Genomic DNA, 24,276 nt, shown 5'->3' with positions numbered 1-24,276 from the left:
AACTTTTTACTAATTTTGTCATTTAACTTTCTAACCAGCTTTATAAATTATTAATCTACTACCTTTACTATATATTTACCTCCCCAGTGAGATGTTCTATTATTAATTTTATTTTCAGCTTACTCTATTTTCAGCTTAAAGAAGAACCCTTAACATTTCTCAAAGAGTCAGTTTAGGGATGATGAACTCTTTTAGCTTTTGCTTCTCTGGAAAATTCTTTATCTCTTATTTAATTAACTGAATGATAATTTTCCAGGGTAGAGTATTCATGATTGATGTTTTTTTGTTGTTGTTGTTCCTTTCACCACTTTGAATATATCATGTCACTCTCTTCTGGTCTGCAAAGTTCCATAGAAAAAAATATGCTGGTAGTCTTATAGGGGTTTCTTTGTACTTAATAAGTTGTTTTTCCCTGCTACTTTTAATAGTTTCTCTTTGTCTTTAACTTTTGACAGTGTAATTATTATGTATTTTGGTGTTGGTCTCTTCAGTTTATCTTAGGAACTTTTGCACTTCCTGGGACCTGGATGTCTGTTTCCTTCTCCAGATTAGTGAAGTTTTCAGCCATTATCTTTTCAAACAAAGTTTTTGCTCCTTTCTCCTCCTCCTCTGCAACCCCAAAATGCAAATATTACTTCGTCTGATCCTGTCCTATAAGCCCCTTAATTTATCATCACTTTTTTCATTCTTAGTTCTTTTTGCTGTGATTGGGTGAGTTTCACTGCCTTGTCTTAGAGTTGACTTATTTTCTGTTCTGCTTCATCTCATCTGCTGTTGAACTCCTATAGGGGTTTTTTTGTTTTTCAGTTTAGTTATTATGTTTTTCATCTCAGTTACTTCTGTTTGGTACTTTCCTATTTATAGCTTTCATCTCTTTGTTGAATTTGTCACTGTTCATTCATTCTTTTTCACTAGTTCAGTGAGCATCCTTATGACCATTACTTTGGGCTCTTTATCAGGTAAAAGTTGCTTAACTCCATTTCATTAAGAATTTTTTTGTAAGGATTTTATGTTCTTTCATTTGGGACATGTTAATTTATTCTTTCACTTTGTTTGACTCTCTGTGGGTTGTTTTTTTTTTTTTTTTTTTTTTTTCAGTGGATGAAACAGTCTCCTCTTCTAGTTTTGAAGGAATGGTGTCATGTAGGAGGTGAACATTGTAATTCAACTTTGCTGCAGCCCTGTTGTCTCTTAAACTTTTATGCTTGTCCAAGCAGCCCATTTTATTTTTAATAGCTCCAAGTGGTTTAGGATATGCCAAGACCTGTCAGCATCCCTACAGGGAGTATCTAAGCACCTAGATTCAACTTCTGTGGAATCCAGACCTATGGGCAGCAGCTTTTAAGAGTATGCAAATATATACAGTCCTGTTGGACCAGAAGTATAAACCTCACTTGCTGGGTGATCTGGCAATGTTTCCTGGGAGGCAGTTGCAAAAACAGGGGCTCCACATAAGTGTATAAGCTCTTTTCTGGGAGATACAAGTGATCTGAAATGGCAGAGAGGAAGCACCAGGATGGTATCCACAGCCTACATTCCTTGAGGACAGTTCCATAGTCTATATTTGCCAAACCCGAAGTGTGCCTCTTTGGCCAAAACTACAGGACAAAGAAGCAAAGAATCTTTCTTTACAGAAGGACTGGGTAAGTGCCTCGGTCTGCTATCTGCATAGTGCCCTGGTGATAGCCACCTGCCGAGAATTCTCTTTCCAATTGCCACAGTCCTGTGGGACCCAGAGCCAGTGATCAAGGGGTGCTTCTGGGTGGCAGCTGCAAAAACCAGGGCACCAATTGGTAAAGCTTCTTTCCAGGAGACACTGGCACTCTGGAGTATGGCCAAGGGAGAGCATGAATGTAATGCCTGCCCTCCGAGGTCTGAGGAAAGGATTCTAGTCACACCCTGAATGTGTGTTGAATTAGAAAACTACCCTCAAGTTAGAGCTATGATGATAAGCCTTAAGCCTCTTTCACAGAATGACAAAGCTTCTTGAGTCTGTTGCCTTTTGCTGTGCCCTGTGGGTGGGAGCTGTTTAAGAATTCTTTTTTAGTCGGTTGCCCATGAGCATATACCCCACTGTCAGCCAGAGGCAGGCAATATAGAGTGTCCCTTGTTACCAACTGCCAGAATTGGGGCACTTACCAACTGCCAGAATTGGGGCACTAGGCAGAGGTATGAGCTCCTTTCTGAATGACACTGATTATTATAGTCCTATGAGACCAGGAATGCAAGCTCCCCTAGTCTTCAGAGCCAAGCCAACTAGAGTCATTTCCTGGGCAGCACTGCAAAGATGGGCCACCAGATGCATGTAAAAGCTCCCTTCTAGGAGATATTGGTGTTATGGAGCATGGCAAAGGGAGAGTGCAAAGATGGCTCATGCCAGTCTCTGTCTCCAGAGAGTATTCAGCAGAGTCCTATATGTGTACGTTAAATTAAATGCCTGCCCCTAAGGCCAATGCTTTAATAAAAACAGGTCAGTCTCCTCTGAGCTGGGTCCTGGAGCAGGTAGGTCCAAGCTCAGAACATGAGCCCTGTTGATTTTCAAAGTTAGATGTTTTGGAGACATATCTCTCAAATGCACGTCCTAAAAGTTGAAGTGCATGATGTACGCTTCAAACCTTTAACTTCTCGAGGAGAAGTTCTGGGTTTCAAGTTTTCCCCTGATGTGGGTCTCCATGCCGGGGTGGATTTTATAGTGAGACTGTGTCTCAGCCTCTGCTATCCTCTTCATTGTGGTTTTCTTCTCATTTGCATTATGTGTAGTTATCACTCAGTCCGTCTTTAGGGTTTTTTTAAGCACATTGTTCCATATGTAGCTAAGACTCATTGTGTCCGTAGGAGGAGGTATGTCCAGGTACCTCCTTGGATTGCTTCTTGAACCAAACTGAAATTTGTGTTTTAAGCCACTGAGTTTTTGGTGATTTATTACAACAGCAATAGGAAACTGATACAGGAGGCAAAACTGCAAATTTAAAGTGTCGATCTGCAAATTATCAAGGAAATGGTTATTACTAAAATCAGTATATTGGTTCCTCTTTTGGGGAGGGAAAGGGTTACAATTAGGAAGAGCAACATTGGGGCTCCTAGGGTTCTGGCAATATTTTATTTCTTTGAATGCATATATGTTTTATGTAGTTTTCTGAATACATGAAGTTACTATACATTGCTTTTATAACCAGAAAAATATTTCTAAGTATGAAGCATACCCTTTTTTTTAACTGAAGTTTTTTGTAAGGTAATTTTTTCCCTCTTTTATCACACTTCTTTGGCTGTAAAATTATGTCCTCTTTGGGGAACTATGGCAAAATTATCCTTTATAAACCAGTAGTACTTTGCAGTATTTTCCATAATATGATCTATGACCCAACTGACTAATTTAGCCTCTTTCATGAATTTATAGCATATAAAAAAATTACTCAGTTAACACAAAGAAGTTACTTGTCCCCAAATTAAATTCAAAATACAATTTAAATGGGAGAACTTACAAGAATTCTTAGAAACTCTGGGTTCAAAAGTAAATTTATGTCATAAATTAGCTGATTACTTAAAAATTAGGGAGTACTTGTTTATTGAGATGCATTTAAGTTTAGTGTATACCTTACTATCATTTTTTCCCCTTCCTAGTATGGGCACAAAAAGAAGATGGATGTCATTTGTTTCATTTGTCTGAGTTAAGTAATTTAGCTTTATAATACAAATATGAGGAAAAATGACTTTTAGTAGTCTCTTCTTAAACTTAATTTGATGCCTAAAGTTGTCCTTTTTTGAGTTAAATTTAAATATTTAAGGAACAGTTTGCAATTGAAGTTAATTTCTTTCTTTTATTCAACTTTTAAAATTATACAAATAAAATTTAAATAGGAATTGAAAAAATAATTCTTATTGTACTTTGTATTAAAGAAGTGATTTGCAAAGTGATTTTGTAGGAAGTATTTAGTTTAGTACCTAATGGTCTATGTTACTTGGGTTTTTTCCTAATGATGGCATTTTGGCATAATGATAGACTTGCTCAACTTCATTTAGTCACTATCACTTCAGAGTAAACCAGCTCTGGAGCTCACAGTCTAGTGGGTCCTGTAGAGGGTATGTGAGTCTGGGATCTGTATAAAAACAGGAGGCCAGATTGTGTGGGGCAATTATTAAAACCTGAGTCCTCAGAAACAGCTGTGCCTGGAGGAATGCAGCAGCTGGAGGTGAAGAAAGTTGTCCCAGAGCATTGTAGAGGTTGCTTCCATTATTTTGGTGTTAATTCTGGCAGTTTGACCAGAGCTCTAAGGATGATGCAAGGTATGAATTGGCAATGGAAAATAATTCTCTTAAAGGAACTCCATCAGCAAGAGAGAGGATTAACAAAGATTATATCTAGAACAAGCGTCTTCAGTGAACTAGAACTATTGGAAGAGGTAACAAGTTTAACAAGCAAAGCAAAACAAATGATTATTTGTGGAGAGGATGATTATTGTTGAGACTCAAATTCATGGTCTTGGGATATTATGTAGAAGAGTATACCAAAACAGAAAAAAAAGGTAAAGGAGAGGGAGCACATTGAAGAGATGTAACAACTAAAGATATAAAAGAGGAGAATTTCTCTGATTTAAAGAAGGATTGAAAGAGCCTACTGAATTTCAGACTAGACTGTTGGGGGTGGTTCAGAGACAGAGAATAAGTTGCTTATAAGCTGCCTAGTTGCTTATACAGAAAAAGTGATCAGATATGTGCTGAGCTACTCAGTGTAACACTGGAAACTAGAAAGTAGTAAAATAACGTGTACATGTTACTATGAAAACAACTGTACCTGTTCCTAGCCAAAATACTATTCACTTGTTATGGTGGAAGCAAGATATGCAGGAGTAGGTCCTCTATTAGATAGAGGGAAAGTTCTCAATAAAGGAGTCTCACCAAATAATTCCCAGCAAAGACTTTAAGGTAGAGCAGAAGCAGAGAGGAAACAGTAGTGAGCAGATGAATTTCACAGTGTATTTTATTAAATCTAAATGGGTAGTGGTAGAGTGACTGTATTTCAGCCCATTTCTCTGTCCTTTGCATTTCCTGAAAATTTGCAACTGATCCAGAAGCTTGATTAGACTAGGTCCTTGTCCCTTTAGCAGAACTGCAAGTGATGTTCTATTCTTTTAGTGGGAGGCATATAATTTCTTATTGTCTCTTTGTAAAGATAACAACCATTAATATCCAATTCTAGATCCAGTAGTTTATTGAGAGTTGGAAAATGGTTATATTCCACCATTATTTTTCATTTACAGCTACAACATATATAGATGCATCCCTTTTCTCTTTGGATACTCAGTAATATGTATAAGGAATGCAAAATAAATGTTTGAATTTTCCCCCTTACCAGTTTACAAAATAATGAATTGGTTCTCTGTTAATTTGGGGGGGTGGAGAGGGGATGTGTCATTAAATGCTTGTATGATTCAGTATGTGTGAATAGCTTTCAATCTATTACAATTATTGTCTTTACTGAAGCTCAGATTGCCTCCTTTTTGGCCAGTGGGAGCAAAGGTGGTTCATGAATTCTTTGACATAACCCTGGTCATCTTGACTGGTAAAGAAAGGAACAGTATTTTTGGTTTGGTTTGGTTTTGCTTTGCTCTTTAAAAAAATCTCTGGGTGTTGTCTGTGCTTTTGTAAAGGCAGATTTTACAGATCCATTCGTTTCCTTGGATACTTGGTACTTAGTATGATCTTTGAAGTAATTTGTAAGGTAGATATGCCTTAGAATTTTGTGTTTCTTGCAAAGAGTGATGTTTTTATTTTGTAGTATATGTGGAGACTCGAAAGGAATCAGTATTTCCCAGCAACAGGTGTAGGGGCATGAGTTAAAGTGGTTTATTCAATTAATAAATATTTAAATGTTTATTCTGGATCAATCCTTACAATAAGAACTCTTGGTAATTCAAACATCCACAAAACCTGCCTATTTAACATTTCAATAAAATAAGTAGCAAGGATTGATCTTAAACTTAATTTATTTTTTCTTTCAGATCTATCACGAAATCGCCTCTCAGAAATTCCCATAGAAGCATGTCACTTTGTTTCTCTTGAGAATCTCAACTTATACCAAAATTGTATTCGGTATATACCAGAGGCAATCCTAAATCTACAGGCTTTGACATTCTTAAATATTAGGTAAGATGTTGTTTCCTTTTTTTAACATTTGGTTTTATGTAGCCTTTTCAAATTTCTCTTCATTTTCACTCAATTTTATATTACCCATTCATATCAGCAATTTCTGTACATGTTCTTAGGCTAAATTAACAGTATTTCCTATGTCCCTCTGGTCTTTCCCTCTGTCTTTGCAATCATGGATAAACTCTAATAGCCATTAGCCTAGTAGGCTTGTAGCAGTCTTGTAGCAGTGGTTCTACAATGACATTTTCAGATAAGCTTCATCAAATGAGAAGAGTAGACTTGTAATTACTTTGTTTGGTTCCTCTGATTATTTGTTTTTGTGTATTCAGTTCTGAATGTATAAATATATCGACTCATCTAATCCATTTTTTCATATCTTACGAGAATTCTTCTCTTACTTTATCATAAAAGTTATATGTGACTTCTGGCCAAGATGAAGGCATAGGTCAATATACTTTGCCTCCTCGCACAGACAAAAGGACAACAATAAAATTAAAAACAAAAACCAACCAGAATAGCCAGAAACTCGAACTGTGTGGAAGTCCAACAACCAAGTAGTTAAAGAAGAAACATTCATTCAGACCTGTAGGAGGGGTGGAGACAGGCAGCCAAGGTGGAGAGGACGGCAGTGAGGCAGCAGCTGACTGACCAGGTGATTCCACATTTACGTGCTGATAACCCAGAAGGAACAACTGGGGAGCAAGATGGACCACACAACCCACGGTTCCAACATGGGAAAAGAAAGCCTCTGGCTGTAAAAATCTGTGGGGGCTGCGGCAGTAGGAGAAACTCCCAGTCTCATAGGAGAGTTTGTTTGAGGACCCACAGGGTCCTAGAACATACGCAAGCCTACACATCTGGGAATAAGCACCAGAAGGGCCCAATTTGCTTGTGGGAAGTGAGGAAAGTGATTGAAAGCTGGTTCAGAACTGAGCAAGAGACACTGTTCCCTCTCTGACCCTCCCTCACATATTACTCCATAATGCAAAGAAGTAGGCTACCCAACCTTGGCAAATACCTAAGCCTCCACCCACTACAAAATAGCAGGTGCACCAAGACAAAGAAACATGGCCCAAATGAAAGAACAGATCAAAACTCCAAAATATAACTGAGCAGTGAAAAGACAGAGAACCTATCAGATGCAAAATTCAAAACATTAATAATCAGGATGCTCATAGAAATTATTGAGTTTAGTTGCAAAATGAAGGAAGAAATGAAGGCTATGCAAAGTGAAAAAAAGGAAAATATACAGGGAACCAACAGTGAGGGGAAGGAAATCAGGACTGAAGACGTTGATTTTGAACACAAGGGAGAAATAAACATTCAGCTGAAACAGGATGGAGAAACAAGAATTCGGAAAAATGAGGAGAGGCTAAGGAACCTCTGGGACAACATTAAACATTCCAACATCCAAATCATAGGGGTGCCAGAAGGAGAAAAGGAAGAGCAAGAAATGGAAAACTTACTTGAAAAAATAATGGAGAACTTCCCTAATCTGGCAAAGGAAATAGACTTCCAGGAAATCCAGGAAGCTCAGAGAGTCCCTAAGAGGTTGGACCCAAGGAAACATACACCAAGGCACATCATAATTATATTACCCAAGATTAAAGACAAGGGGAGAATCTTAAAAGCAGCAAGAGAAAAGGAGACAATTGCCTACAAGAAATCTTGCAGGCAAGAAGGGGCTGGAAAGAAGTATTCAAAGTCATGAAAGGCAAGAACCTACATCTAAGATTACTCTATCCAGCAAAACTATCATTTAGAATTCAAGGGAAGATAAAGTGCTTCCCAGATGAGGTCAAGTTAAAGGAGTTCATCATCACCAAGCCCTCATTGTATGAAATGTTAAAGGGGCTTAAGAAAAAGAAGAAGATAAAAACTGAATAGTAAAATGACAAGAAACTCACAACTATCAACAACTGAATCTAAACAAAAACACAAACTAAGCAAACAAATAGAACAGAAACAAAAATCACAGAAATGAAGATCACACGGAGGGTTATCAGTGGGGTGGGGGCATGGGCAGAATGGGGGGAAAGGTACAGGGAATAAGAAGCATAAATGGTAGGTAGAAAATAGGCAGGGGGGATTAAGAATTGTATGGGAAATGGAGGAGCCAAAGAACTTACATGTATGACCCGTGGACATGAACTAAGGGAGGGATTATAGGGGGGTGGTGTAGGGGGTATAGGGCAGAGGGAAACAAAGGGGAGATTGAATGGGACAACTGTAATAGCATAAGCAATAAAATATACTTTAAAAGTAAAAATAAAAGTTGTAAATGTTCACTGAAGAAAATTAGCAAGTGAAATATCCTTTTGAAATATTTTTACATGTAACCATTGTATTGTGCAGTTGACATAATCATTTTGCCTTTCATTATATACTGTAATGATTGATGTGGGAAGTAGATTACAAACACTTTTATGTTTATAACTCTTCTTTGGAAAGAAGAGAATGATAGTTATTTACCCTATTTTTAAGTCACTTTCTTATATAAATTTAACTTCATTAAAATATGTTGAGCACTTTATTATTGACAAAGGTGTTTTATGGTAGAAGAGCCCTGTAAGATAGGTAGAGGAGATGCTAGGATTCTTGATTTACAGATGAGGAATCTGTGTAAGATGCAGATAGGTTAAATGTTGTGCCTCAAAATTAGAAAGTTGACAAGTAAGGAAATGTAGGCTAGAACTCAAATCTAAAATTCTGTTTGTTCCTTGTAAGAGTTATGTTTGTTATTTTACTGAGTAGAGAATGGCAAAGATGGAATTTTTTTTTCTTGAGTATTGAGCCCTGACTCCTCTTTTTTTACTTACCCATTTTAGTCGGAACCAGCTGTCAACACTGCCAGTACATTTGTGTAATTTACCATTGAAAGTCTTAATTGCTAGTAATAACAAATTGGTCTCACTTCCAGAAGAAATTGGACATCTCAGACATTTAACAGAACTTGTAAGTTAATATTTTCTGTTTCAATTGTCCCACATATATATACATCTGTAGTCATACCATAATCTTGTATGTGGTGAAGATCCATTATTAAGGTGTGTTTTGAGTTACTTTCAGGTATCCATAATGAAGTTTCACTGATAGACCAGTACTCAAGTGCTTCAGCATAGAATTATGGAACTGAAAGTACAAGTTTTATCAGGCTCACATGGAATGGGCAAAGGTCATTAGAATTCGGTTCTCACTAGTATTAAGTGATTTCTGTGTTACTGAACTTTTGAGGTATAAGTTAATGAGTCATTTGAATTTTTCAAATTAAGTCTTGTTAATAACATCAATATTCTGATTTTTGGTTAACCCCTATAGGGAAATGGAGACTACAGAGGTCAAGCTTATATATTTTTTCCGTATTTGCTATATACTCTTAAGTAAGCTAATTTTTACTGTCTTCTATTTCTAAGAACCTTAACCTTCCCCTACCACTCCTTGTTACTCTTGAGTTACTTACATTCTGGACATGGCAACAAGACTTTTCTCTTTTAATCACCACAATAACATTATTAATTGAGTACTATAATTGTCATCAGATTACAACTGAGGAAACTAGCACTCAGGTTGTTACTTGCCCAGGTTTCCATAACTGAAGTAGAAATTGAAACCCAGAGCCTGTGTTTCATATTTCTGAAGTGCTCCAATATAATTAGGCCCACTGAGATTTGGGAGTGTAGTTACATGTAGGTTTATTAACAAAGATGAACATCATAAATAAATACTGTACACATATAATCTAATTGGATCACTTATTAGCTGACTTTTTAAAGTAAATTATGAATATAAAAGGTCAAGTAAAAATTCACAGATACATTAAATGTAGATATTAGACCACTGTTTATTTAGATCCAATTAGATATAGGAAATAACCCCAAAATTTATGTTTGTTGGCATTTCTTCACAGCTTGGGTTAATAACATGAACTACTAGTAAATTATACTCACGATTCAAATTCTGATTTTCAAATTACTAAAATTTTCTGTTTCAACTTACTGAATCTTAAATACTGAAAAGATAGATATGTTTGCAAAAGGGGCTTTTAGCTTTCTACAAAACAGGTGAATTGATAATCCTCATTTATAAAAACAGCTTGTGGGAGAGTAAGAATTAGTAATCCTGAAGCTCCTGGTTCCCACTTCACGGTCTCTTTCTGCAGTATATTAATTTTATAGAGAAAGTAAACTGCTATTTCAACATATATATTTACTGAGAGAAATATTATAGATTGCTATTACCTTCTGGCTCAGGCTCAATTTTCCTACCCTATTAATTTCTTTTAGAACCCTTTACCTTTGATGTCTAGAGCATTCAGCTAGGAGTCCAGCCTCTGATTCTACTTCAATTATTAATTGGTAGAAAAAATTAAAAATAGGATTATTTTCTCTAAAAATATTTTGGGAAAATTTAAAAATAATGTTTGAAGCTTATTGAATATTGTTTCTTTGTTAAGTTTATTCCTAGATATTTTATTCTTTTGGTTGCATTTGCAAAGGAATTGTGGAGGCTTTTTTTCCTGTTTTTTTTCCCCCCTGAAGTTTCATTGGGAAGTAGTGGATTATTTTGAATGAAATAATTTTTTAAAGATTTTAAAAATTTATACTTGAGACAGGGGGGAAGGGAGTGAAAAAGAGAGAGAAACATCATCAATTGGCCACCTCTCGTGTGCCGCCAACAGAGGACCTGGCCTGCAGCCCAGGCAGGTGCCCTGACTGGGAATTGAACCTCTGGGTTCCAGGGTAACACTCAGCCCACTGAGCTACACCAGCCAGGGCAAGAAGGAAGTAGGTTTTTGTACATTGATTTTATATCTGAAATTTTATTATATTTGTTGTTTCTAATAGTTTTTTAGTGGAGTCTTTAAGGTTTTCTATATACAGAATCATATCATCTGCAAAAAGTGACACTTTTTCTTCTTCATTCCTAATTTGGATGCCTTTTCTTTCTTTCTCTTGGCTAATTGCTCTGACTAGGACTTTCAAAACTACATTGAATAAGAGTGGTGAGAGTGGGCATTCTTGTTTTGTTCCTAATTTTAGAGGAAAAGCTTTCAGTTTTTCAGCATTGAGTATGATAATGGCTGAGGGTTTGTCATATATGGACTTTATTATATTGAGGTACTTTCCTTCTGTACCCATTTTATTGAGTATTCTAATCATAAGTGGATGTTGTATCTTATCAAAATGCTTTTTCTGCATCTATTGAAAAGGTCATATCATTTTTATACTTTCTTTTGTCAATGTGATACATCACATTGATCAGTTTGCGTATGTTGAACCATCCTGTGCCTCTGGAATGAATCCACTTGGCCATGATGTATTATTTTTTTAATGTGGTGTTATATTCGATTTGCTGGTATTTTGTTTAGGTCTTTTGCATTGGTATTCATCAGAGATACTGGTCTGTAGTTTTTTTTTTAATCTCTCTTTTTAAAGGTTTTATTTATTTATTTATTTATTTATTTATTTTTAGAGAGGGGAGGGGGGAGGGAGAGAGAGAGAGAAACATCAATGTGCAGTTGCTGGGGGCCGTGGCCTGCAACCCAGGCATGTACCTTGACTGGGAATCGAACCTGCGACACTTTGGTTCGCAGCCCGCGCTCAATCCACTGAGCTACGCCAGCCAGGGCTTGTAGTTTTCTTTTTGTGTGTTATCCTTGCCAGGTTTTAGTATCACAATTATGTTGACCTCATAAAAATGTGTTAGGAAGTATTGCCTCTTCAATTTTTAGAAGAATTTGAATAGAATAGATATTAAACCTTGTTTGAATGTTTGTTAGAATTTAGTAGTGAAACCTAACGGTCTTGGACTTTTATTTGTTAGGAGGTTTTTGATGGTGGTTTCAATTTTCTCACTGTTTATTGGTCTATTCAGATTTTCAGATTTTTCATGATTCAATCTAGGAAGGTTATATATTTCTAGGAACTTACACATCTTTTTCTAGGGTATTGAATTTGGTAGCATACCATCTTTCATATTGCAAAAGATTCTAGTATAATCTTTGTATATCTGTGGTGTTTGTGGTAACTTCTCTTTCATTTCTGATTTTGTTTGTGAGTCTTTCTCTCTTTTTTCCCTTAGAGAGTATAGCTAGCCAGGGGTTTGTCAATTTTATAATCTTTTTAAAGAACCAGCTCTTTGTTGTATTTTTTGAATAGCACTTTTGTTCTCCATTTCATTCAGTTCTGCTTTAATCTTTATTATTTCCTTTCTTTTGCTGGCTTTGTGTTGCTTTTGTTCTTTTTCTAGTGCTTTAAGATTTAATGTTAGGTTGTTTACTTGGGATTTCTCTTATTTCTTTTTTGTTTAATTTATTAGGGTGACATTGATTAATTGGGTCATATAGGTTTCAAGTGCACATTTCTATGATACATTACCTGTATATTGCATTGTGTGCCCACCACCCAAAGTCAAATCATTTTCTGTCACCATAAATTTGGTCCCCTTTACACTTTACTACCCCCTTCACCCCTTTCCCTCTGGTAACCATCATACAGTTGTCTGTGTTTGTGAGTTTCCACATATGAGTGAAATCATATGGTTCTTAGCTTTTTCTCACTTATATTACTTAGCATAATATAATTAAGGTCCACCCATGTTGCCACAAATGGCAGTGTTTCATCTCTTCTCATGGCTTAGTAGTATTCTATATATACTACTTCATATGGTAAAAAATATGTATGTAATCATCTAATAAGGACACTTTGTCTCCATTTCTTGGTCACCTTGAGCAATGCTACAGTGAACATAGGGTGCATGTATCTTCACAAATACATGTTTTTGAGGTTTTCATGTAGATACCCAGGAGAGGGATTGCTGGGTCATATGGTAAATCTGTTCTTAGTTTTTTGAGGGAACAGCGTACTATTTTTCATAGCAGCTGTACCAGTTTACATTCCCACCAGCAGTGAATTTCCTACCCTTTAATTTCTTTCAGAAGAGCTCTTTTAACTTTGATGCCTAGAGTGTTAGACTAAGAAGTCTAGCTGTTGATTCTACTTTTAGTTATTGGGAGAAAAAATAACAATAGGATTATTTTCTCTAATAATATTTTGGGAAATTTTAAAAACTATGTTTAACGCTTAATGAATTTTTTTGATAAGTTATCTTCTCTAATAGTAAGTCTATTAATATTTTCTTTTTACTTCTATATTGAAGGAATTTTAAGTATTAATATGACATCTTGACACTTTTAATGACCTAGGCAGCTTCCTGCTGCTACACATAGGTTTACAAGTCATTCTGGGTAGCCTCAGAATTATGTAATCCTAGATGTACCGGGGTTGGAACCTAGAGTCAGTCTCTTTTCAGAACTAGTGGAATCAAAGTCAGACTTATTACCAAGATACCAGAACACCTGTCTAATGTGTCTTGGAATCAGATCAGATGCTAATAAAATAGTTTCTATTTTTTCCCTATCTTTTTGAGTTATCTGTACATTATTATTTTCTCCTCACTTTCAGTTTGATAAAGAATGATTTGAGCCCTGGCTGGCGTAGCTCAGTGGATTGAGCGCGGGCTGCGAATCAAAGTGTTGCAGGTTCGATTCCCAGTCACGGCACATGCCTGGGTTGCAGGCCACAGCCCCCAGCAACTGCACATTGATGTTTCTCTCTCTCTCTCTCTTTCTCCCTCCCTTCCCTCTCTAAAAATAAATAAATAAAATCTTTAAAAAAAAAAAAAGAATGATTTGTGTAATCCTCAATGCATTTTTATATTATATTTTTGAACAGTTTAATTGGTATTTTGAAAATAGGATATTCTTTTAAATAATTTTATAGTAACTTATTTTTTTTTCTTCTAGCTTCTTTGGAACAATATAAAATAAAAATATTGTCCTAAATAGATGTTCTTATATTTCCCTATTTTTCTTTTCATCAACATTTTTATTTGATCTGATATTCTGTGCATTCTATCTACCACTTAAGTGATTTAATTTTAATTCTCATAAAATTAATGTAGGTATATATGAAATGTATAGAATTAGTCAAAAGTCAGTACATTTTTATAATTCAGTGCCACTACAAACTATGGAATTATTCTTGGACACAGTCATAATGTTTTTACAACTAGGAGGGACTGCAAGTATTCAGTTTATCAATAATTATCTTGCTCCAACTTCATTTTATAGATAGTTTAAAGCATGCTGGTTTGGAATTTTTAATAATTCTTTACTTTGTATCTTTTAAAAATAGGATGTAAGCTGCAATGAAATTCAAACAATACCTTCCCAAATTGCTAATTTGGAGGCCTTAAGAGACCTTAATGTAAGAAGAAATCACTTAGTACGTTTGCCTGAAGGTAAGAAATTGGGAAATAATTGTTTTATTTTTATTTGACTTTTTATTTTAAATATCTCTCAGATTTACAGGCAGAAGACAAAAATGTATAGAGTTACAGCAATGTTTGAAATTTAGTGGTCTATTTAATATTATCCCTTCCATTGTGAATTTTAAAAGTTAGCTCTTCAGTGAAAGGTTCTGAAAACTATTGACCACTGATTATATTTTTAAACCCTGCCAACTGATGTAATTGATAATTCAGGGTCAGGTCTCTGGAGGTTTTAGTAAGCATAACTACTTGGGAGACATACAACATATTTTTGATGAGGGGATAGTTTCATATAATGAAAAACATTCCTACAATTAGCTCTGACTTAAAAGTGGACTTGATTTGAACCTGGTAAGTTTATCCTTCACTGAAAATGTTCAAATAGAAGCTAAATGACCATTTATTGGTGATGAATAGAGTGAGAGACTATAGTATAAGACTGGTCATCTTGGGCTCTAAGCTCTGTTATTTGGATGACAAAAATGATTAAACAAGTACATTGAGTATAATTAGCAATCTTTTAAAAATAGAAATTTATGAAAGAAAAGGCTATAAAAGCAAGTGAAAATAAGAAAAACCATTATTTTATTAGATCAGATATTTCTTTAATTTTATTATGGAAAATTTCTCATAAGTAAGTGAGAGCACTTAATCACCCAGCTACAGCAGTCATCAACTCATGGCAACTCTTGCTTCATCCACACTCCCACCCACTCTTCCTTACCCTGTCCTCGAGATTAATTTGAAACAACTTATAGAAACTCATCTGCAGACATTTCAGAATATATATGAGAAAGATGAGGAATATTTGAAAGGTATTTTCATGACATTGATTCTCTAGGTTCTTTGACAAAACATGACTTCTCTTGTATACGACATATCATGATGCTTTTATTTTACTGTTAAATCCAAATTTTGATACCAGTTTGATTCAGTATGATACTTACTAGATATTAAATATGATACAGTAGTATGATACTTAGTTCTAACATAGCAGTGTAGCTTTGTCATTTTGGATCCCAAGTAAGATCTCAGAAAGTGACTTTTCCAGTCCACTTTAATACACTTAACTTGCAACCACACTACCCTAATTCCTGCATTCCTTTCCTCTCAGCTAGGCTTGTTCAGTTACCCTTCACCTTGTATCTTCAGAGCCTTCCTTACTTTTTCCTACTTCTACCTTCTGTCACCTCAGGAATGTGAATGAAAGCCTCAACAGAACTGACCAAAATCATAACACAGGGTCTTATAAGCCAGATTTTTATTTAGGGTTGCTCTTCTTCTTAGGGCCCACCTACTATGGTTGATCTTTAGTCTTATAATGTGATAATACTGACTTGATATGAAATCAGTTAAATGAAACATTGGGGTTTTGGTGAAAATAAAAATTTGGGGTTTCGGATGACACTGCAGTCTAATAGTTTTGTCATCTAATACGTTCCTATATCATATTTTGAATGTGTATTACCAAGAAAATTGTGAAATTACCAAATAGTTTTAAATGTTTTTTAAAAAAATTAATTTGAGAGAGAGGAAGGGGTATGGGGCAGGTAGACAGACACATCGATTTGTTGTTCTACTTATTTATTCATTCATTGGTTGCTTCTTTTGTGTGTCCTGATCGGTGATTTAACATGCAACCTTGGGATATCAGGATGATGCCATAACTGACCTACCCAGCCAGGGCTCGAATGGTTTTTTAAAATCAGTTTATCTTGTAATCCCAGCATATTCAGTTAAATTGAGATAGCAGGAAGCTTTATTCGAACAGCTGCACAAGTTAGAGTGGAAGTTCATGTTAATTAATTGAACATTATAATTCAGTAGATAAAATAGTGCATCCTTTGTTATATTGCCATTTGATTTTAAATTAATTATAATGCTTTTCAAATAATATATCGTCCAGAAAGCAGGTAATATTAAAAAGCTTAAAATAAATAATAGCATTTCCCGCACCTCAACTATCCCCTCCCCAATTTCAGTGACCAGAAGCGCGTCTACTTTCAGTTCCTTTGACACTTTCTTCTGGTATTTGTTGACATATTTCTAATGAACAATGATGCTTTACATCGTTATTCTTGAATTTATCAACTTTTTGACACTTTATGTCAGGTTGCTTTGACAGTAGATGAAGATTAAACTTCCTTACATTATCACCATCATACCTCTACTTCCCTCTTTGCATCTTCCCAGTGTAATTTTATTACAACTTTTGATTAAGTTGTTATTTATCATTTACATTATTATAGCCATACAAATATTGTTCACTGCCAATTAAAGTACTCTGATTTCACTTTCTTCCTTGTACATCTTGTTTTTGTTGTTTTTCTGGTATTAATAATTTTTCTGTTTCTTTTCATTTGCTTGTTTTTTTTAAGTACCTATGGTTAATTCTTCTCTTTTTTATTTTGGAGCAGCCTTATTAGTCAAACTAATCAGATTACCTATCATTTTTATATTCTTTGCATTACCTCCCTCATTGATCCTTTTTCCCTTCTCTTCCAGTCTGGGCTACTTGTGCTGTTGTTGCTGCCCAACTTTCTTTGTTCTATATTGAATACTCTTATTCCTGGGCTCCATGTCTGTCTCTTTCTTACTTTTAAAAAAAGTTTAAGTTTATTGAGGTATAATTGACAACTCCTCTTTCTTAATTTACTCCCTCATTTTGCTAGAGAGCATCTTCTAGCAGGAAAACATTTTTTTGATACTTCTCTTGAAATATCTTTATTCTGTGCTCACTCTTGATGAATAATTTTATTATATATTCTAGGTTGAAAATTATATTCTCAGGAGTTTTGGGTCTTTTTTCAATTTTAGCTTTTATTGTTAAAAATTAATGGTTGAAAATTTGATGCTATTCCTCAGGAATCTGTTGTGTTTTTCTCCTTTGATTGTATATGTGCTGCCTCCACCACTCCCCCCACGGGTGGGGGGTCATGAGGTCCACAAGGCCCTGCCTGCTTCACTTTTTCTTCCTTGGAACTATAACAGATAAAAATCATTTATTCAATTTTTCAAGAGAAATGAAAAGAAAATTTGATGCTATTCATAGTTCCAGTCCATTTTTGTGACCCATTTTTTTTCTTCCAGAAGATTTTAAGATCTTCCCTTTTTTCTTACTGCTCTGAAATTTATGATGATGTGCTTTTTGTTTTTTTGTTTTGTTTTGTTTTGTTATATTAGAGAGAGGGGCAGAAAGAGGGAAGGAGAGGGAGAGAAACTTCAATGTGTGAGAGAAACATAGATCGGTTACCTCTCACAGGCACCCCAGTGGGGCACTGGGTCCACAATTCAGGCACGTTCCCTTACCAGGAATCAAACCTGCAACCTTTTGCTTTGCTAGACAGCACTCAACCTGCTGAGCAACATGTGGTCAGGGCAGTATGAGTTGTTGTAATTCAGTGTACTAGATACGTTGTGGGCCTCTTTCCAAACCAGATACTCACATTCTCCATTCTGGACAATTGTCCTACATTTCTCTTTTTTAAGTATTTTTTTATTTTTAAAATTATCATACAGTAAAATTGATTTTTTGAGTGGGAATAATGCAGTTCTGTGAATTTTAACTCATTTTTTATGCAACCACCACCACAATCAGGATACCTAGGTATTCTATCACTTCAAAAAAAACACCTCCCTTTATAATTACACCCACCCCTTATGTCTTACCTCTGGCAACTATTGATCTGTTCTTCATATTTATAGCTTGTCTTTTCTAAAATATCAGATAAATGGAATTATATATGCATATTCCAGTTGACTTCTTTCACCCAATTTAAAACCTCCTTATGGTTGATGTTTCATTTTCCAGAAAATTTTCTTTTTCCCATACACCTGAAATTGAGCATTAATACCTTTCAGATGATTATACATAGTCATGTTAAACTTCCTAGTTATAAGGAAATTAATAAAATTCCTTGAAGGGTTTTTCCAGGAGTGAAAAGTGAGATAGGTTGCAGGCTCCTGGTAGTCAGATCTCAGCTTTAATGGGTCTTGGTTCTGCTCCTCGAGGCAAGCGTTTTAATGATAGAGGAGGTATGGGAGGCATTCTGCCAAAAAGGTCTTGTGCCTTTCCTGCTGCATTATGTCACTGAAATCTGAAGTGATTTTATTTCATGTTATAAGTCACACATGTTGTCTTCCTAGAGAATGAAGAAAAAATGAATAGTATGTGGTAGTTTCCATGCATCTTTCTTTTGCAGTATACTTAGTAATATCATTAGTTCCTCCAGCAACAGGTTTTGATTTGAGTTCTTCAATTTTTTTATCCAATACTGTACATTTTAATTTAGCTGTTTGTATTAGCATCATTTACTTCTTGGCAAACTCGATAATATTTTCCTGGGGCAAAGTTCTAGCCTTCTATTCTTCAGGAAGCCTGCAGGTCAAGCATTCTCTCTGCCTTAGATTTCATGGTTCTAGAGGTAGCTGTTGAAGCCACCCCATCTTGGACAGGACCCTTCATAGCTGCAGCCTGACAGCCAAACAGTCACTGTGACCACACGGGCCCCACAGCCTGGCCACTGCTGCCTCTGACTGTAGGCCACCCCTCCCCCCTTTTGTGTGTGTGTGTGTGTGTGTGTGTGTGTGTGTATGCATATTTTATGGTTTCCTGTCTTTTTTCCTTGTTCTCTCTTTCTGGATTTTTTATGAGTTGGAAGTTGTAACACTTTAATTGATCCTGTGACTTTCTTATCTTTTTTGTTTATTTCTTTGTCATTTTCTTTTACCAAGTAGTATACAGTCTGACCATTCACCTGAATTTTTAATTTCTGCCATCATATTTTTCATTTCCCCTAATGCTTATCATTCTGTGATTCTTTTAATCTTTCTTGTTTTAGTAACTCAGTATCTTATCACTCTGAAATTAGAGTTATTAGTTCCAGTTTTTCAAACTCTTCTGTTTCCTATATATTACCTGTTTCTTCTTAGTTCCTCTTTTCAATTGGTTTCTGTGTTTTGATTTCCGTCTTCCATGTTGGAGGCTTTTCTAAATGTCTGTGGATCGTAAACTGTCAGTATAGAGTCAATTAGAAGTTTTAAGCATACTGGGTAGAAATTGTATAATGGTAATAAAGCAGCAAGGTGGCTATTTCAGGCAGGGGGGGACTCCATATCAGTATCTGAAGGTCTTTTATGTTGGACTGTATAGATTCTCCAGAGAATGATTTATTTCTTCTACCTTGTGTATATTCCTAATTTCCAGCATTCAAGAGCTGGGGTGGGGATGGGGTTGGGTAGGAAGGTACTAAGGTCTTGCCATTAAGTGTGTAGACTTTCACTTAAATTTTCCATTTTAACTAGCAGCTCATCCTGACTTTCCATTTTGCCTGGGATCCCTGAGTTCAGAGCCTTTCAATTCAATTGCATTAGGGAATAACTTGTTGGCTTCTGTGATGACTGGAGACAATTAGGACCCGAGCTGTGAGGAGTGAAACAGCTTGCTTTTCATTAGATTTCCTGTCTGTAAGCATCTAAATCTCATTTGATACTACCTTGCTGTGTCAGTTAATTACTAAGAGAAAGAGTGGAAGTAAATACTTACATTAAATCCACTAACTAGAAGCTTCTGTTAAAATTGTCTAGTTTTGAAATATTAATTGTTGATTTCCATTTTATCTCTTTGCAGAGCTGGCAGAATTGCCTTTAATACGTTTAGACTTCTCCTGCAATAAAATTACAACAATCCCTATTTGTTATCGGAACCTAAGGCACCTACAGATGATTGCCTTAGATAACAATCCATTACAGTCTCCTCCTGCACAGGTAAACCATCATTGATCTGAAGTATGTTATGAACTTTTTTGGCAAAGGATGAAACTTTAAATTTAAGTTATACACATTTATCTTTTTGTTGGAAATTAAGTTCTTGTATAATAAATTCACACACTTAGGCATTCATTAGAAGCCTTGACCAAACAAACAGTGCAAGATACTGTTTCCAGAAGTGGTTTTTCCTTTCATGAAATTGACATTTTAAAAAAATTGTAGGATTCTTCCTTAAAGTTTTTTCTAGCCTCCTGTATCTCCTCTATCATTAAAACACATGAATAAACATTTGAATGTCCTCGAGGAACAGAACCAAGACCCATTAAAACTGAGATCTGACTACCAGGCACCTGCAACCTATCTCACTTTTCACTCCTGGGAAAAACCCTTCAAGCTATTTTCTAAATGAGTGCATTTTTTTTCTGATAAAACTTGATTGTAGACAATGTAATTGCTAGAGACAAATAAAAATACTTAGCTTTCAAAACTAAAGATTATTAGTACATCTCTTCCATCCATTATTTTTGTACCTTCTCATTTTCTAAAATCTCACGTTCCTATTTTATTTAGTTTGGTCATTTGTTTAGCAGTGACTGAAATACATCTATTTAATAAGTATTTATAAGGTAGTGTTACGTATAGATTCTAGATATTATACAATTCTAAAAAATAGGTCCAGGCTGTAGCTTTTTTACTCTTCAGAAATCAATTGATGGTACAAGCCTCTGCATGGCAGTTAAAACTTTATGAGTAAACCTCATCACTATATAAGGTTCTCATAATCCTTAAGTATTTATGTTTTGACTTTTGGGACATAAGTCAGCATGTAGCAACAAAAATATCTATAGCTTTAACATTTAAACATTTCCTGCTTTTCTCTCTAGCAGAAAGTAGGATTGAAAACATAATTGTACATGATTGTTGAATTTCTAAAAGCAAAAGTTGCTAATATAGGGTGGGGTGGGGAAAGTGGAATTAAAATGATCAAATAAATAAATAAATACAGAAATAAAAGAAACAAAATTTAAAAAAAGAAGAAAAAGTTGCTAATATAATCCATGTAGGAGCAGTGCTTTAAATTCCTGGCTATGCCTAATTAATCAGTGTGATATGTTTACTTGATGTTTTCTTTGTAATCATAAATTATTTTATATGTTACTGAAACTTAGTGTCTACAAAATAAAATCAGTATTTATACTTAAATACCTAAAATAACAAAATAATTTGTTAAAATGAGTATTAGATTTTTAATATTACTGTATGTACTTAATAGAAATGCCTTCTATTTCCAATATATATTAAGTAAAAAGCTGATTGTGATTAAAAGGGGACACATTTCAGATGAGTAATAATTTGTGTGTTACTTTATTTAGATATGTATAAAAGGCAAAATCCACATATTTAAGTACCTGAACATACAGGCTTGTAAGATTGCTCCAGATCTGCCAGATTATGATAGGAGACCCTTGGGTTTTGGCTCCTGGTGAGTAAGTTCTGTCGTTTGTTTGTTTGTTTGCTTATCATATTCCATCTCATAAGAAATCAAATACATTAGACCTTTAAATCTGCCTGAAGATTTTACTAAAGGGAAATAACCTATTTTGACACTGTTTTTCTCAGAATCCTCATATTAAGTAAAATGTTGATAACTTAGATGTGGCAAAGTGTAATTCTAATCAGGGTTTCTCAACCTCAACACTGCTTGTTATTTTGGACCTGATAATTCTCTTTTGTGAGAAGTTGTCCTGTACATGGAAGATATTTAGCAGCATCCCTGCCTTCTATTGCACTCTCCCAGTAAGACAAACAAAAATATTAATATCTCCAGACATTGCCAAATATCCCTTGGAGAGTTCTGCAGTCGAAAACCACTGGTCTGATTGACTTGGATGCTGACCTTGGCTCTGCTGGTAACTAGGAAACTTTGCTTCGTTTTTGCCATAGGGAGTGAAGAGGTTATATTTGATGACTCTTGATGTCACTTTGGGATCCTTTTGGCTGTGAATTCCTCAGCTCTATAACACCTGACTTCATAAGGTTATCTACTTGGCATTCCCAACCATCTGGAAAAATCTTAAATAGCAGTAATTATATTCAAAAGGCTTTTAACAGGCAAAATTGATGTCTCAGTGAAGGTGAAATAACACCCATAGACCTTACTCAAAGGAGAACCTCTACTACTTTGCCTTACAACCTGTCACATTTTCCACAAAAGCACAGCCCTAATGAGCTTGCTTCTTGTTATCTTAACAAATTTATGTTTTAGTAGAATTTGGCAGACATATGAAAAGTATAAAAAGTAATCTGAGGGAAAAATAAAACTGTAAACAGCAGATATATATTAAAGGAAAAATTCAAGTTAGTGGTTAACTCTGAGAGGAAGGAAGATTCAGTGTGAAAGGGGTTGAGGAGTCTTTAAAGGTATTAATAATGTCTCATCAGGTTTTAAAAGCTATGTCTTAATATTCTTTTTTATCTCTATGATACATTTCATAATTTTAATAAGATATTTTAAAAAAGTGAAGCTATAAAACCAGCAATTTGGCATATTTGCAAAGAACCTTCTATATTTTAAGCTATTGCTACATTTTAGCAGAGTATAATAATTCATGCTCATTAGGAAAATGCTGCCCTGGCTGGTGTGGCTCAGTGGATAGAGTGCCAGCCTGCAAACCGAAGGGTCACTGGTTTAATTCCCAGTGTAGGTCACATGCCTGGGTTGTGGGCTGGCTCCCCAGTGGGGGGGAGTGGAGGGGTCACATGTGAGAAGCAACCACACATTGATGTTTCTCTCCCTCTCTTTCTCCTTCCCTTCCTCTCTCTCTAAAAATAAATAAAATCTTTTAAAAAATGCTAACATTTATTAAGGTGTATCACTTGCACTGAAGGGGGGAATATGCCTTAAAAGTTTATTTAATCAGAAATTATTAGAATTAAATATTTAAGTATTTATGGTATAAAGAGGTATTATGGTATAATCTCAAGCTATTTGAAAATTTTACTTACATAGAACATGATTTCTCAAGTATGTTGGGTATTTCTCCAAAGGGGTTTGATTTCTGTGCTTTGCCACAGACCATGCCTTTCTTACTCTTCCCTACTACAGCTAAATGTTTGGCACACACAGGGGATACTCAGCAGTATTTACTGAATGAGTGAACAGTCAGTTTGGTTGCATAAATGTTAATTCCCTCCCAGCTTTCCTCTGCTTTAAAGTTATTAGAGACAACTTGGTGATGACATTCTGAGTTTTTTAGTATAGCTATTAGATTAAATTTTCTTACACACTATAAAGGATATTTAAAACACCCACACTAATGTGGTTGTAAAAGCATATGATAATACAGGTTCTAGTATTTATACAAGTACAAAAGGATATATTAAAACCACAACAAAATGGACTTCGGGTCAAGATGGTGACATCAGTACACATGGCTCACCTCCCTGCACAACCACATCAAAACTAAAACTAAACTATAGAACAGCCATCATTCAGAGCCATCACAAATGGATTTGAATGGAAGTCTGACAACTACAGAATTAAAGAAACCAAGTCCATCCAGACTGGTAGGAGGGGCAAAGACCCCGAATGGGCTGGTCCCCAATCCACATGTGGTGTATAAAACTATGGGAGGGATATCTCAAGAGCAACGAGTTCCAGCCCCGTACCAGGCACTCCAGCCCAAGGTTCCACTTTCAGGAAGATAATTTCCCATAACTTCTGGCTGCAGAAATCAGCATAGGTTGAGTCAGTGGAATAAACGTCTGTGTCCTGAGCAGTTCCTCTTAACCAGCCCACACACAGACTTATTCAGACTCATTATCTTTGAGCTCTAGCATCAAGGTAGCAGTTTGAATGGCACCAGTGCTGTACAAGGAGAAAGTCAAGTGTCCGGTATCAAGACAAGAACTGAGGGAGAGAAAGCCCGGCAGAGGCCACTGTCCCTTTTCTGAGCCCTCCACTGCCACAGAGCCACAGAACTAACAGGTAGGTGCCATATCTGAGACTCCATCAACCTGGCTAACACT

General features: G+C 35.6%; 1 protein-coding gene across 12 annotated transcripts in view; it reads left to right on the top strand.

The window, feature by feature from the left end:
- The window catches only part of LRCH3 (leucine rich repeats and calponin homology domain containing 3), a 135,794-nt gene that overhangs the window by 49,819 nt on the left and 61,699 nt on the right, over positions 1-24,276 (top strand). For all 12 annotated transcript variants that reach the window (XM_036018234.1, XM_028504635.2, XM_028504636.2 and 9 more), the window contains exons 2-6: positions 6,000-6,144; positions 8,976-9,102; positions 14,343-14,448; positions 20,108-20,244; positions 21,621-21,730. In XM_036018234.1, the coding sequence (XP_035874127.1) occupies positions 6,000-6,144; positions 8,976-9,102; positions 14,343-14,448; positions 20,108-20,244; positions 21,621-21,730 (625 nt within the window). The remainder of the gene's footprint in view (positions 1-5,999; positions 6,145-8,975; positions 9,103-14,342; positions 14,449-20,107; positions 20,245-21,620; positions 21,731-24,276) is intronic.

Source organism: Phyllostomus discolor, chromosome 2 (genome assembly GCF_004126475.2).
Source record: "Phyllostomus discolor isolate MPI-MPIP mPhyDis1 chromosome 2, mPhyDis1.pri.v3, whole genome shotgun sequence".
Taxonomy (NCBI): Eukaryota; Metazoa; Chordata; class Mammalia; order Chiroptera; family Phyllostomidae; genus Phyllostomus; species Phyllostomus discolor.
The sequence above is the reverse complement of the archived record's forward strand: the minus strand, read 5'-3'. Positions and strand labels throughout refer to the sequence as shown.